The sequence below is a fragment of the Leptonotus elevatus genome, chromosome 10 (genome assembly GCF_054856555.1).
Source record: "Leptonotus elevatus isolate MCC_2025b chromosome 10, RoL_Lele_1.0, whole genome shotgun sequence".
Taxonomy (NCBI): Eukaryota; Metazoa; Chordata; class Actinopteri; order Syngnathiformes; family Syngnathidae; genus Leptonotus; species Leptonotus elevatus.
The window spans coordinates 14,931,959-14,946,318 of NC_141248.1; the positions used below are offsets into that span (position 1 = coordinate 14,931,959).

Genomic DNA, 14,360 nt, shown 5'->3' on the forward strand with positions numbered 1-14,360 from the left:
AATACATGCACTAGATTCATGAATGTAGTAAATACAATTCACAAAACAAAATCATCATTCAAATGTGCATCGTAGTATGTCTTAATCATACTGATGTTATATTGAATCGTACACTCTCTATTGAAGTGCTGCACAGCTCACATGAATACAAACTTCCACCTAAGGAATTAATTCACATAAAAAACAACACAACACAATTTATTTTATGGTAGGTTTATTAAAGGGATTTGTATCCATCTGTGTTTTCAGGATTCTAAATATGACATCAAGTAAACCTCAAACTTCTGCCGCTGTGATAGAAGAATAGAAGTTAACTTCGTGAGATCAAATTGTCACACATTAATGACAATTGCGGGTCGTATGAGCACTACTCTCAAATCTAAATTTAATTTTATTGATAGGCTTCCCATTTGTAAACCTGACCTTTAAGGAATCTATCAGGAGTATTCATGTTTGTGCCTTATTCTAAAATTAATGCATTTCCAAGCAAACAGTCCCAACCCAATGACATTACAGCGATAAAGTTCTGAGTTTTGAGAATGAATATGCTACCCTGAGTTTCCCGATAGCAATACAGCTTTAGTAGCATATGCTATGCTATGACCTTTCCCAGGTTTCAGTGACTGCTGCATATCACTCAGAAACCTAGTGAAAACCATGCATACAGGAAGAGCTTGTTCTATTGACAGACGGCACAGAGAACAAATCATATAGCTAAATAGACACAATCTCAAGTATATAACAGATTTCTCCTATTTGTCACTTGTGAAAAACAAAACAATTTATCTGCACCTAATGAGTTCTAAACAAGGTAATAAGGTGTAATATTTCAAATGTCTATCAAGGGAGACTGAGAAAATATACAACAAATTTGACTTTTGACCTGACAAAGTGAATATAGTTTTAACGTTCCAGCATTAAGTTTTTATCTTGTGATATTTCTTGAATCATTGTCTCATTTGTGTAAAATTAGAACAGCTTTTTTAGACCGTTTAGAAGAAATATATGTCCTATTTCTTCACTTTTTAAAAGTATATATTTGTAGTGACAAGTACAATTACAGAACGCCTCGTTAGACTTTTTGTAACCAATTGCTGCATGTGGCCACCCCTCCACCACCCCCTTTGCTTAACTTATTCTACATTCATTAGTGCAATGAGCACCAGATGAATAAGCATGTTGGTCATTTAGGAGTTAAGGCATAAATGTGTCAAACATTTAAAAACAATGTTCTAAATGGCCAGCTGATTAGAACATTTTCATGATTTCCAAACTTTTGTTTGAGAGGTTGTGGACATCTGACTGTGGTGTAAAATGTCACGAGAAAAGAACCAAACAAAAATTAAATGCAGTTAAATTTGACTATAATCCTCAAGTTAGATACAGAATTCCTGTTATATCGCATGATAGTTGACACATCTCCTTTCTTAGGTTGTCTAGGCAATAGAGTCGTTTGTTAATCATTGACCAACAATCACCTTAATGGCACAGTCTGTGACTAATATTCTGCAGTATTTGATATTGACCAATTGGCTGCAGATTAAGCAAATCAAATACATTTCAGTTTTGCAAATACTTTAAATTCAAAAACAACTTGAAGTAAATACAATTTGATGTGTAATTATTTAAACTGAAATAAACTATACTATAGTCTAGTGTCTATTTAATTATTTGACCAAAAAAAATCCTCTGAAACAAAAACTTGAATGCAATTGAAAAAAATAAAAACAAAAGACTGAACACCTGAACATAAAGCACAACACTGACAATGGGCCAAAAACGAAATAAGGAAAGAATACATTTGTTATTGCTTAAATAATGAAACTTTCAAATATTTTATCTGGGTGATGATTGGACAGTCCATGAACAGTTCCTTTGGGCCCCTTCTGTATTAAAACACAAAAACCGACGTGTGCGATGATTTAAGGGTGACACCAGGTTGACTTTATGCCCAGTGCCTAACACCAGTGATACTTAACGCAAACACTCAACCGCCTGAACCCGTCTTACCGGAGGGCACGCAGCCATGACCCGTTCAACTTCCCATGGAAGGGCCAGCTCATTCGTTCACATCTTTGCAGGGGTTGGTTCCACAGCTTCATTCACCTGGAAGCGACTGACACCTGCCATCCTGGCACTCGCCCGCAAACGCGTGAGAGTCAAAGGGCACCTCATGGTATAGCAAAGTATCACAGTGTTTAGGGACGTTAGGCAAAAGCCTCCTTTTATAGTGTAGAACAGGCGAGGATGTGGCTAATCTCTGCCGGCCCCTCCTATTGTTCCACGTAGGGAAAAGGCAAGGCGGATGGCAGAGACCATGCCAGTAAGTTGGGCAGAGGAGAGGGTGGACGAGTTCTTTGTTTATCTTCATCTTGCAAATGTTCACACACCACTCTGCTCTTGATACCGCACACCCTTTCACTGCTTTTGGGAACACGTTTGGCCTCAATAGCAAGGAGGCTCTGGTTTATCTGCCAAGTCGGAAGCCTGACGAGCCGTCAGGCCCGGCGGGCTGGCGAATGACATGATTGTTGGGACGAACTGGTTCTGGTGGCTGCGCATTCATACGAACTGGCCTAGCGAAATGAAGAGAACCAAGTAATTAATTTTGACAAGAACAAAGTCAGTTTTTGTTCTTTTTCTGGGAAGACTTACCTCTCTTGGCCTGGATTGTCCTGAGGTGTATCATCTGATGAAGCACTACCCAGAATCCTCCGACGAGCCTCAGCGTACTCCGCCTCCCGCTGCGCCAAAGACTTCATCTGCTGGGAAGGTCGAGATGAGGATGCAGGATTTCCCGCAGTACCATTATTTGACGGACGTTTTAAAATTCTTATTTGTGGCGGTGGTGCGGCAGGAAGAGATTCGTCTTGGATTACAATCGCAGTTCTCACAGGTGAACTTGAACTGGACTTCCTGCACAGATCAAAACAATATTAAGGTTATTTTTCTTTTTTTATTCAAGTTTAAATAATTTCCATGACGTCTTAGTTCCTGTGCTTACTTTGCCTGCTGGTTTATTTTCAGCTTTGCCTCAAGTCTTCTCTCTATTTCCTGAAGAGATATAGAGTACATGCATTTTATTAAGATATCTACTAGTAGATTTAAGAAATATTTTCAGACATCATGACAGAAATGTGAAAAAAACTTGACTCAAAATAAGTTAACACCTCATTTGACTGTTTAACATAATTTCTTATAGACGGACACTAGAATTACAACAAGCACAACTGTTGAATTGAAGAGTTCACCAGATCATACATGTATTGACTATCCCACCCAAAACAATTGTGTTTGTTTGACAGTACGGTGCAAAGTTCTTAGGCCACCATCTGCAATGAAGTACCATACTGTGAAAATGGTAAAGTAAATAATAGGACAATACTGTTAGCAGATTACATACAAACTTTGAATCCAATTTCCACAACACATTTGGCCAAGATGATGCATGAGACTAGACGGGAAAAAAATATTGGTGAGGATCTGGACACAACTTTTTTGTTGTTGTTGCCATTTGAGTCACAATGGTTGGTTAAATTAGGATGCAGCCTAATAATTAACAAATAGATGAACAAACAAACAAAAAAACTGTTTTTTTCTCCCCCTTTTTTTTTTTTTTTACTGTTCTGCACTCTACTACTTATCGTCATTGTAAGTGCAACGCTAAATTGTCGACATGGGTGGCTAGCTAAGGGCAGAACACCACAAAACTGTACGACACTTTGCAAGTCTGTATTATGTTGACTCCTATTTGGTAAGATAATTTGACTATTATTTAAAAATTGGCGGAGAGACTGCTGTTCCCACGACTCCTGAGTCAAGACAACACAACGTTCACAGGAAGTATCCATCTTGGATTTCCGACACAACGGGAACCACGGAAGTGACGTCAGTCATCGCTTCCGCAGTAAATGAATCGGAGCTCCATGACAAATATGATCAAATTCTTCCAACACTACGAACTCGTATGAACGAATACAATCGTAAGCTAGTTAACAATTAACAAAGACTGTAACATTAACTGTCTAAAGTTGCTGTGACTAATTATAGCCACACGACCATGACGTTCCATTGCAGTGTTCCGTAGCCCTTATTTCAGCAAAGAGCGGCTTTAAATAAATGGTTATTTATACGCAAAGCAAATGGAACTGAAGAGTATATCAAAGAAAATCATGAATATGCTGGAAAATTACATTTGCTGTTGACCCAGGTAGTCGCTAAGACTGCGAGGCCTGTTGGGAAGTCACAGGCTGGTTATCTGTAATACGCGAGTTTAACAAAAAACAAATAATGCATCCTAACACTGAAACTTAGTAAATCAACATAAAGCTTGTTGAGTAAATGCCTCTCTGTCTGCGTTTCTTACCCCGCTGTCTGCCGCTTCTTCCCAGCTCTCTGCAACCTCTTCATCCTCCATTTTAACAGCCCACAACCGCCCAGCTTTGGCTCCGCACCAGCTAACTATTACCCATCCGCGCAGAAGCAGCTTCTACTCGCAAGAACCCGGACCTTGATTCGGCGAGATTTCTGTCGATGTTATGAAGGGCGCGGACCTCAGAGGACTGCCAAGTGCCAACCCGTTCTTTTTTATTAGGCCAGCTATAGCAATGCTCAACAGAAGGGAACCCTTCCTGGTTACGGTGGTGCCTCGAGCTCTCACGCCTGGCGTCACGTCCACTCGGCATTAGTTCTTCCGAGCACCTTTCACACCTAAATCTCCATAATGTGGTTGCTCAAAGACATTCCACAGATTTAGCGCATTTAATTGTTAAACTAGAAGCAGAGTGATCGCGTGGACGATATAACTAACTTCGCGAACGCCACACTGGCGACTTTGGGTCATTTTTTAATTCAATATTTGTTTCATTCTTATTCTCTCTTTAAAGTGACTTGCACAGTCATTCACACAGCTCCGTGTAAGAAGTTAATGAAGAACAAGTTGTAAAGTTGACAATTATTATCAACAGTCTAACAGGCATCGCTAAAAATACTACTCCAAAGTAGTTTTTTGTTCAGATGAGGAAATAACCCATGGCTTTGAACGCAGCATCTCAGTAATCGAAACTGCAGCCTGGAGTGTACTATGTATGAATCAGTGTATCAGATTCGCCTGCATAGTCCAGTCTTTTTATAAACCGGGACTGAATTACTGTACTGTACTTCAAATGACGCCAATGTGCAGCAGATGACATTTATTTTGGTAAACGTGAAAGATTTAATTACGTTTCACTTAGATAAAAACAGCAACAACAACAACAGTAATAATTGTTATTATAATATGCTATTTCAATCATTTAAAATACTGCATCGGGGTAAATGTGCAAGAGCACACGTTTGCATGGATTTGTTCTTTTAATATTTGTTTTATAGTGAGGTAAAAATCCACCAAAAAATGGGGCTACGGTATGTGAGATTTTAAAGTACATTTTAAAAGTAGCATCCATGCAAAGATCCTTAAAAAATATATTCAATTATGTAAATATTTTAGGAAAAACATGAGTTCATAAAATTAATCTTAGATTCGGTAGGCTATTCAATTTCATTGTCCTAAAAAAACGGATTCTCCCCATAGCAGAATGGTTCGACCCATCTGTTATATACCATGTAGTACCTGTCAATCATTTAAAAAATGTTTTAAAAAAATAAATTATTGGTTTCTTTTTGAGAGCAGATCTTTGCCGTGACCTAAAAAAAGGGGGTCAGTTAGTGGTGATAAATTGAATGTGCACAAATATCTAATAATTAAATTAGATATTTTTATAACAAAGATACATTATTTATTATATATATATATATATATATATATATATATATATATATATATATATATATATATATATATATATATATATATATATATATATATATATATATAATGTTTAATCAATTAATGAAATATGATAATTTCCCGTGGCCCACGATAACGTAAGAGCTCTCTCAGGGGAACAATAATGTGCCCCAGCACACTGGTTGAGAATCACTGCTGTACAGTACATGATCATATGATTACACATTCCTTTAGCCTATTTTGAACCTTTGATTCACCATGTGCTATTATGTAATAGCACTGTACAGTGCTCTATGTATTAGTATTTGCTTTTATTTTGCATTGACAATGAGAATCTGTTTTCAATTGCTTTATCTGGAGAGAAAAAAATAAAAGTTAAATAAGAAAAATATAGACCACCTAATTTTTGTTTTATTGGACTATCTCGAAATGAATGATGTTAAATGAGCTAACAACAAGAACAAGAAATGTACAATGGTGCGTTGACTTATGCATTTAAATTGCTCCATGACCTTGCTTTTCTTGGAAACCGCATGTTGAGGTTTATCAAATGGCATAGACCTATCATACATCTGGAAAAATTATGTCCCCCTCCATCATTTCATTTGCCAAGAAGAGTGTCATCAGCTGGTTGCAACATAAGATATACATAGACTGGAAGAGTTACTGAGAGACAAAGTGGACAGTCGGACAATTAGAGGTCAAATTAAGTTTAACTGTATAACCGATAGTACATTAAGTGCTCACTAAATAAAGTAGAGTTGAGTAGAGTTCAAAATAATTTAGTCAAAGGGTGTTACTGTTACTGTACTATACTGTAGTCAAAGCACCCCCTCCCCTCCCCTCCCCTCCCCTCCCCTCCCCTCCCCTCCCCTCCCCTCCCCTCCCCTCCCCTCCCCGCCTGAATGCTTGCCTGCCTCGGACCGCCCTCTCGGGCTTCAAGGCGGAGGACCCACCCATCCAGTGGAGCCGACCCGCGGGTGCTGCTGCTGCTGCTGCCGCCGCCGGAGTGTCGCTGTGAACTTGTGTGCTGCGGAGGACGCCGTTGATATATGGAAGATGGCGACCGTTTGGAGGCTACTCAGGACACGCCGAAGCTGATACCCGGGGACGATCGGACCTTTAAACCACAGTCACGGAAGAGCACGTCTTAAACGGCGGTAATGTCGACGCTTCCGCGGCTGAAAGGGCTGAAAGTGACAGCGTCATTCACAAGAAAGCCTGACTCAAAGATGTGTCCGCCGGACCTGCTAATTAGCGCACAGATTCAGTTGAAGCTAACGTTAGCATAGATTATCACAAGGAAGTCAGCACCCGTTTACTCCGTATGGCTGAGACTGTTGAGTAGCTGGACCGTTGCACAATGAAGTGATTTGAAGGTTTTTATTTGTTGATTGTGTTTTTAACGAAAACGCTGTCGTACCGTTCGCTATACAAACAGTCCTAGGCGTTAGCCAAGAGGCTAATGTTCGGTTAGCTACCTCTAGTCGGTGTTAGCATAACAGTCCGAGGAACGAGAGTTAAAACACATCATTTGAAAGACACTCTCCAGAATTTTGCTTTTGAACGTCCGCCGATTATGCCAGTCTATTTGCTTTATTTGCCAAAAACTAAAACAAGGAGTACCAAAACATTTCCGTTATGATGTGGTGGCACTTGGCTATGGTAGTGTGTTGTTGCTAACCACATAGTGGGATGGATACGGGGGTGAGGGTGGGGGGGTTGCAGACTAGCTAAAAGGACCATCCGTCTCAAACAACAAATGAAAACTATTAAAACCTGAACATGTTCAAAGGGCACAGAGAAAGGAGTTCCAAAGTTCAAGCTGTTTGCTGTCAGTGGGCTCATTTGAATGTACTGTACTTTTTATATGTTACAAGATGCCAGTCTTTTCATCTCACTACAGTAGAGAACCTAAAATAGTAGACCTGACTGATGATTACCAGTGCTAACCACAATAATGGTGTGGCAAATTGTAGCGCACCTACAGTAAGGTCCATAAATAATTGACATGGACACATTTCTCATCTCTTTGGCTCTAAAAACCGCCACAATGGATATAAAATTAAACAACATTTACTATAACTGCAGACTTTCATCTTTAATTTGCAATCCTTTGCTGTCAATTACAGTTTGAAATCTGGAATGCGTAGACATCAGCAGACGCTGGATTTATGCTCAGTTCTGTCTTCATGTGAAATACATGTTCAATCAGATTCAGATCAGGTGATTAAATTGATCAATGCATAACATTCCACTTCTTTGTCTTAAAAAGTCTTTGGTTGCTTTCGCAGTATGCTTATGGTCATTGTCACTTTGGAGTATGCCTTTCTGAATGTATATACTCTTATATTTACGTGCCCATGCCATGGAACTGTCACCACGTGGTATCATACCAAGTGGTATGTTTTGCATCATGAGCAGTTTGCTTCCTTCTCCCTACTTGTCATTGAGTTGATCTTTGTCTCATATGTCCGTTTGCAGAATTAATGCTTTTTCTTTTCTTTTCTTTTTTTTTTAAAGATGTTTGGCAAACTCTAATCTGGCTTTTTAAGAATTTTCTAAATAATTGATTTGGCTAATGTTCTCTAGTGGGTTTGTTTTTATTTTCCAGCATAATGATGTCTTGCTTCACTGATAGTGACAGCTCTTTGGATCCCATATTAAGCTACACTCTGCTACTCTGCTCTTTAAAGGGTTTAGTGTGAGAATAAGACACTCCTGGCCATGGAACAGCTGTACAGCCAATTGTCCAATTACTTTTGGTTCCATAATAGGTTGAAAGCACATATACAAATTGTTGTATTTACTCTATTGTTCACCTGATTTGGATGTAATTATCTTAAAATTAAAGCTGAGGATGAGATTTTTGTTCATGTCCTAATATTTATAAACCTGACTTTTTTTGCATCCGCTAATATCCATATACTTTATGAAGCCATATACATTTATGATTGCCTCCACGCTCCCTCGGCAATTGCAGTAGGGTTTTTACTCCTAATGAACATCAAGCACATGTATCGCCATTTTGTCTCCCCTGTCCCAACAGACCATAATGTCCCAAACGACCAACCATGATGACAGATGCTTTGTTGCCATGGACACAGAGGACGATGGCGCCGACCCCGCTGGAATAATCGAGGCCCTTGAAGCAAAGATGTGGTCCTATCGGGAGGAAGGGAACATGGACGCTTGTGCCAAAGCTGGAGGGAGAACCATGATGGAGCTGCCAGAGGAAGTCCTTGAATACATCCTGTCCTTCCTGTCACCTTACCAGGAGCACAAAACGGCTGCGCTTGTATGCAAGCAGTGGTATCGCCTCATTAAAGGTAAGTGGTTTTTATTTTAATGACAGCCTACAATGATGGCTATTTACAGTAAATGTTAAGTGACTTCTGTCCTGTCTTATTTTATTATTATTTTTAATTTTTTATCAAGGTGTCGCTTATCAGTGCTATCATGGTTTCATGAGAGCTGTCCAAGAGGGAAACATTCAGTGGGAAAGTCGAACATACCCGTATCCAGGGACGCCAATCACTCAGCGCTTTTCACACAGTCAGTATACCTTCTACATGACAAATTAATTGCTTATCATTTAGTGATGGATGAAAGTCTCATCTTTATTGCAATAAAATGCTATCTTAAATGTGGAGACAACATTTACTACGGAATGGGATTTGAATGTATTTAAATTGTGAAATTATGAATATTGAATTTGTTCTTTTTGACTTTGATAAATAATTAACAGGTATTGTGACACTAATCTATAAAATATTGGGACTCCACATTGGTTTTGGAATACGAGTCCTCTGAATTCCTGTAACTTCCCTTATTTGTTGTCCCTTCTCGCATTCTTCTTTTGACATGACGTTTCTTGAGGCTTCAGAGTTAATGCTTTGATTTAAAGGAATGTCGAGGGCATCATAACAAAACAAAAAATTCAGTATAGTCCTCTGCAGGGCTGTGCAATTAATCAAAATTCAATTACGATTTCAATGAATACACTACATGATTACAAAGTTGGCATAATCTGAAAAAAACATTATTCTATTATGATGCTTTTTTCTTCTTCTCATTTTACAGTGTCTAATTGAGCATAGTTGAGTTCAAAATTTGCTCCTGAGCGATCTATTGCAATTGTTTAAATGGTATAAATTGCCATAGAACTGTTGTAAGTGTAAAACAAGTAAAATCCTAATTTACTGCTTATTTATACAAGGAAGCCATACTTAAATTTATACATTTACACATTAAAAAATAAAACAACTGATTTCATGATTTCCATTTGGTCCAAAAAGAACTTGCATAATTATCATGTCTTAATATTTTGTTTGTTTAATGTTTATTTTGTTGTTTTGTACCAAATAACTAAATGATTGTTTGAATAATTGTCATTTGATTTATTGGCAAAATAATTGTGATTCATATTTTTTTCCTAATTGGTTAAGTTTTAAAATGTTAGAACTCTTTCTTGCTCTTCCTCTTTGATTCCATTTCTGTTTCAAGTCTCATTCAATGTCCACTATTGTTGCAGGTGCATGTTATTATGACTCAAACCAGTCCATGTATGTGTTTGGGGGCTGCACCCAGAGTAGCTGCAATGCTGCGTTTAATGATCTATGGAGACTGGACCTGAACAGTAAGGAGTGGATTCGGCCTCTAGCTTCAGGTAGGGACTACCTCAGATACCACTACACCATGCAATTAGCTAGCCGGCTTTGCCTACACCCCGAAAAAAATGGACGCCACAATTCACAGAACAACTCTGTGTTGCTGTTTAAAATTCCCAAGTTTTATGCATTTCGTGTTATTCAGACACTACGTTGGAATGCAAAGCATTATGGGTATATAACTCTCAGCAAGTATCTGCTCAATTGACATGTAGTGTGAGCCACAGGCCGAATAACAGTCAACATTCCCTCATGTGACTTTGTTGTGTGAACCCGCACACAAAATTGGAGTCGAAGTTTAATCAATGCTCTCTTCTGTCCAGGCTCGTATCCATCTCCTAAAGCTGGAGCAACTCTCGTGATGCATAAAGATCTGCTAGTACTGTTTGGAGGCTGGACTAGGCCTAGTCCTTACCCATTGCACCAACCAGAGAGATTTTTCGATGAAATTCACACCTACTCCCCTTCTAAGAACTGGTCAGGGGGAAGAAAATGGCTTTTTGAAATGTTATGTCTTTTTTATTTATGTGTTCCTTCTGTCCTAGGTGGAACTGCATTGTGACAACACAAGGACCGCCACCCATGGCTGGCCACTCTTCATCTGTTATCGGGAATGTCATGGTGGTGTTTGGAGGCTCATTAGGAGCACGGCAAATGTGTGTTCTCATCCTGGATTTATTTGTGCATTTTACAATAGCAAGCATATATTTTAAACTCTTTTACACCTCATTGTATGGCTATTAACCGCTAGTTGTTCTTATTAGGAGTAATGATGTGTGGGTTTTGGATCTGGAGCAGTGGCTCTGGTCCAAACCTGCCATATCTGGCCCGTGTCCGCACCCACGAGGTGGCCAGTCACAGGTAGGAACACCTAAAACTATTTGTTATTGTATATATTTTTTTAAATGAGTATTTCTGACTTGATGTTTTCCTGACAGATCGTGATTGATGATCACACGCTGCTCATCTTGGGAGGTTGTGGAGGCCCGAATGCTGTAAGTCTAATTGAGTCACATGATATGGAAATGATGTCCGGTGGGTTGCATTGTGGTCGTTTCAAGCTATTACACATCTTTACACCTCCTGTGCGTTACCATGTGTTAACAGCTCCTCAAGGATGCCTGGCTGCTTCATATGGATGCGCCCACATGGAGGTGGCAGCAACTGCAGGTGGAAAACGAGGACCATGGTGCCCCGGAGCTTTGGTGTCACCCAGCTTGCAGAGTAATTCCTTTTTAATCAGTATTTATGTTCATGCCGTATGTAATGCTCTGAGATGTGTGAAAGGAGAGTTGTAGTCTTTTTAAAGTCTTGTCTTGTGCCATTTATTGAATGCCAAAGAACAGAAAAACCGTGAGGACACAAATAGGCTCGCCAATGTCAACACGCCACCTCACTAGGGCCCGCCTCTTAAAGCCACATGCGTGTAGTTAAATGCTAAAGTTTGCACCTTATTATCTGAACATGTTGTGCTTTCAGTTTGTTTTTTTGTGTTTTAATACGATTACAACGTACTTAGAAAGTGTGTTTTGATAAGTTGAATTGTTTCTTAAGTTAAAAGTGAGCAGGAGGCGTAAAACTGTAAATATATATATTTTTATATATCACCCCTATTGGTCCTCTCCAAAATGGCTATCTTTCAGGAAATCAAAATGGTGTCTTGCGTGACGTACCTAACACTGCATTGTTCAAGTTGGTATAACTGTATTATTTTACGTATCATATACAGTTGCACACTAATGTCAAGACTACACAACCCCAAAATCTTGTTCAATTGTTATTTTGACATGCTAAAAAAGGTGCTAATTTATGGCGCTATCATTGATTCAAATAGTCGGACAATGTCACTAACAGTCTACATCAATGACTGCACCTATGCAGACTCCCCCAACTAGCCAAAAATCCTTTACTACTTGACTAAATCAAATTAGTGAGTTATTAGTGACGCAATAAATAAAACTGTTAGCATTTTATTAGATGGAAAGGAATTTGCTTGCGCTTAGCTTCGTGGCTAAACAGTTCCTTACTATTTTCACTTGTTACTGCATAAAATGCTTTTAAAATACTTTCAATCTTGTGGTGACAAAATGCAGCGTGGCTCCCGTAGAGTGAAGGAAGAGGCGGCAGACCAATAGTATCGATTCGTGAAAAGATAATTCAATTTACCATATATGGACATAGAAGGTTTCTGTCCGACAGTAATGATATGGTATTTGTATTGGTGATTTTTTAGTGGGTTTGCAATGAACGGGGGTTCACTAAAATCCTAAATAAATGTTGTCTCGATGTGTGTTGTCCATCTCTCCTTCAAGGTGGGCCAGTGTGTGGTGGTCTTCTCACAGGCTCCTTCTGGCCGCGCACCACTCAGTCCAAGTCTTAACTCTCGCCCCTCCCCTATAAGTGCCATACCTGCCCCCCTAGGCCCGGAACCGTCGTCTTTGCGCTCTCAATCTCCCGTGCGGAGCGGGGCGGCCGGCGTCGTCCTGGGCGCTGTCGAAGAGGCCCCATGCGTCAACGGCCGATGGGGTACGCTGAGGCCCCGACCTTCACCCCGAGGAAGTGCCAGAGACGGCAGCCCGTCTTCCCAGCAGCCGTCTCCTCTGCAATGTCCTGACAGTCCCCCTCTGCCTCCGCATCCGCCGTTACTGAACGGCTCCTCCCCTTCGCCGCGGACCAGTCCGGCACAGGCTGCTTCTCCGCCCCTTCACGCCCATCCGCCTGCCTCTACAGACTACAGCTGGGAGGCCGCGCACCATCCCGAAGTGCCCAGCACTAACGGCCTGCACACGCCTCTTGCGGGTTCCCCGCGTACTCCACCGGGAGCGGTTTCCCCCGCCGCCTTACGGCGAGGCCTGGAGGCGGTCAAAAACACGTCTTCCTCATCGTTACCGTCTTCGTTATCGTCGCCTTCCCTTCAAACGCAGGGGGCTTCTCCTGGAGGAGGAAGTGGCGGAGCAGGAGCAGGCCCCCCTGGAACTCCCCCATCCTCCTCTTCCTCCAGCCCCCCGCAGGCTGCAGGGGCAGACGGACACGCCTTCCCCCCGATCGCCCGGCGCCTCGGCCATCATCCTCCCCAAAGTCTGAACGTAGGTAAACCTCTGTATCAGTCGGTCTGTATTAATTGCAAACCAATGCAGATGTATGTTTTGGATGTGTCGCGCGCCAAAACTGCTGGCACCGTGGCTTGGCGAGTTTATGGAAACGGGAGCCCTGCTGCAGTTACGGGGCCACCGGAGACCAGCCTCCACACTGTGGTGCAGGGCAGGGGGGAGCTTATTATTTTCGGAGGCCTCATGGACAAGAAACAGAATGTGAAGTACTACCCTAAGACAAACGCCTTGTACTTTGTGCGTGCAAAGAGGTAATAATGGAGCTCGACGCCAGGGTTGGGATTATAGGGGCTCAGCTCGTCACCACACAAGGGAACTGACACGTAAGGCCTTTTTCTGGGGAATCTATTTGATGTTCCACTTCACAATTTCCTCCCTCCTGGCTTCTGCAAAATGAATTATCTTAGCCACACTTTGATTAAAAACATGACTGCGGAGAGGCGTCGTTTTTGACTGCATTGAACCTACATAACATTATTAGCTCCTGGTAGGCTAATCAACCAGATCATAACATTTCCGCTTCTGTCATCTTCTGAACTCTTAACCAACGATGCTGTTGACAGAAACGTATGACAACTACCTTGCTTTTGGTATCACTCTTTAAGCCTGCAATGTTTACATTGAAAACTGTATGTGTGCGTGTATGTATGTGTATGCGCGTGTTTATGCACGGTGGTGGTAAAAAGTTGTGAGAGATGTGGCACTATACTATAAACATAGTAAAACAATAAAAGGACTCCGTGTCTCATTTTTTTGTCTTGTCTTCTGTGCTTGACTAACAGACTCATCACA

The 14,360-nt window shown here is 40.8% G+C and overlaps 2 protein-coding genes across 2 annotated transcripts; one reads left to right on the forward strand and one right to left on the reverse strand.

The window, feature by feature from the left end:
- Nucleotides 1–197: 197 nt before the first annotated feature.
- On the reverse strand, nt 198–4,705 carry LOC147167264 (SUZ RNA-binding domain-containing-like). The gene is made up of 4 exons (XM_086088041.1): nt 4,367–4,705; nt 3,005–3,054; nt 2,656–2,916; nt 198–2,576 (listed from the first exon to the last, which is right to left on the reverse strand). Exons 1-4 carry the CDS (start codon nt 4,415–4,417, stop codon nt 2,468–2,470), a joined length of 471 nt encoding a protein of 156 aa, XP_085944167.1. The 5' UTR covers nt 4,418–4,705; the 3' UTR covers nt 198–2,467.
- Nucleotides 4,706–6,681: 1,976 nt separating this feature from the next.
- On the forward strand, nt 6,682–14,316 carry fbxo42 (F-box protein 42). Its single transcript, XM_086087936.1, has 10 exons — nt 6,682–6,948; nt 8,838–9,117; nt 9,227–9,343; nt 10,323–10,457; nt 10,782–10,935; nt 11,004–11,114; nt 11,223–11,319; nt 11,397–11,453; nt 11,566–11,682; nt 12,771–14,316. The coding sequence occupies exons 2-10, from the start codon at nt 8,844–8,846 to the stop codon at nt 13,821–13,823; spliced, it is 2,115 nt and encodes a 704-aa protein (XP_085944062.1). The 5' UTR covers nt 6,682–6,948; nt 8,838–8,843; the 3' UTR covers nt 13,824–14,316.
- The last annotated feature ends 44 nt before the right edge of the window (nt 14,317–14,360 follow it).

What these genes read in the sequence shown, in the direction of transcription:
- LOC147167264 (XM_086088041.1), bottom strand. Translation starts at nt 4,417, where the DNA reads ATGGAGGATGAAGAGGTTGCAGAGAGCTGGGAAGAAGCGGCAGACAGC. An exon ending in AAAATAAACCAGCAGGCAAA is followed by an intron (nt 2,917 to 3,004) that starts GTAAGCACAGGA and finishes TGATCTGTGCAG; the next exon opens with GAAGTCCAGTTCAAGTTCAC. An exon ending in GACAATCCAGGCCAAGAGAG is followed by an intron (nt 2,577 to 2,655) that starts GTAAGTCTTCCC and finishes TCATTTCGCTAG; the next exon opens with GCCAGTTCGTATGAATGCGC.
- fbxo42 (XM_086087936.1), top strand. Translation starts at nt 8,844, where the DNA reads ATGTCCCAAACGACCAACCATGATGACAGATGCTTTGTTGCCATGGAC. An exon ending in GATTCGGCCTCTAGCTTCAG is followed by an intron (nt 10,458 to 10,781) that starts GTAGGGACTACC and finishes TCTTCTGTCCAG; the next exon opens with GCTCGTATCCATCTCCTAAA. An exon ending in GTTGTGGAGGCCCGAATGCT is followed by an intron (nt 11,454 to 11,565) that starts GTAAGTCTAATT and finishes ATGTGTTAACAG; the next exon opens with CTCCTCAAGGATGCCTGGCT.